At 35.2% G+C, this 344-nt stretch overlaps 1 protein-coding gene across 1 annotated transcript in view; it reads right to left on the reverse strand.

Moving 5' to 3' along the window:
• The window catches only part of EMH_0075370 (uncharacterized protein), a gene marked incomplete at both ends in the record, with an annotated part of 2,602 nt that extends 2,440 nt beyond the window's left edge, over positions 1–162 (reverse strand). The window contains one exon of the mRNA XM_013499587.1: positions 30–162. Within this exon, the coding sequence (XP_013355041.1) occupies positions 30–162 (133 nt within the window). The remainder of the gene's footprint in view (positions 1–29) is intronic.
• Positions 163–344: the final 182 nt, after the last annotated feature.

The following is a 344-nucleotide window of genomic DNA, read 5'->3' on the forward strand; positions in this document are numbered from 1 at the left end:
TATTTTTTATGTTTTTTAATTTAATTTACCTGTTATTGCATCAGATAAACGGCTGCGTAGACACTCCGTCGCAACACAAGTCGATGAAAACGCGAAATGGCCGCCCCATTTCAGCTTTCTTGCAGCTTTTGAATTCGCAGCTGCGGCGGTTTCTGCGTTCATTTCGGGTTTTTTGGTTTTGTTTCCGAGAAAATTAAATCAATTTAATCATAAAAAAGGTTTTTTATGGATTATTTACGAGAAAAAGTAAACAATTTCACCATAAAAAACAAAAAAAAAACAAAAAAAATAACTGCTATTTCAGCTGAGATACCGCCGTTCAATACTGCTTTCTTCTGGGGTGT

Source organism: Eimeria mitis, genomic scaffold (genome assembly GCF_000499745.2).
Source record: "Eimeria mitis Houghton genomic scaffold, Emh_scaff4464, whole genome shotgun sequence".
NCBI classification, from domain to species: domain Eukaryota; phylum Apicomplexa; class Conoidasida; order Eucoccidiorida; family Eimeriidae; genus Eimeria; species Eimeria mitis.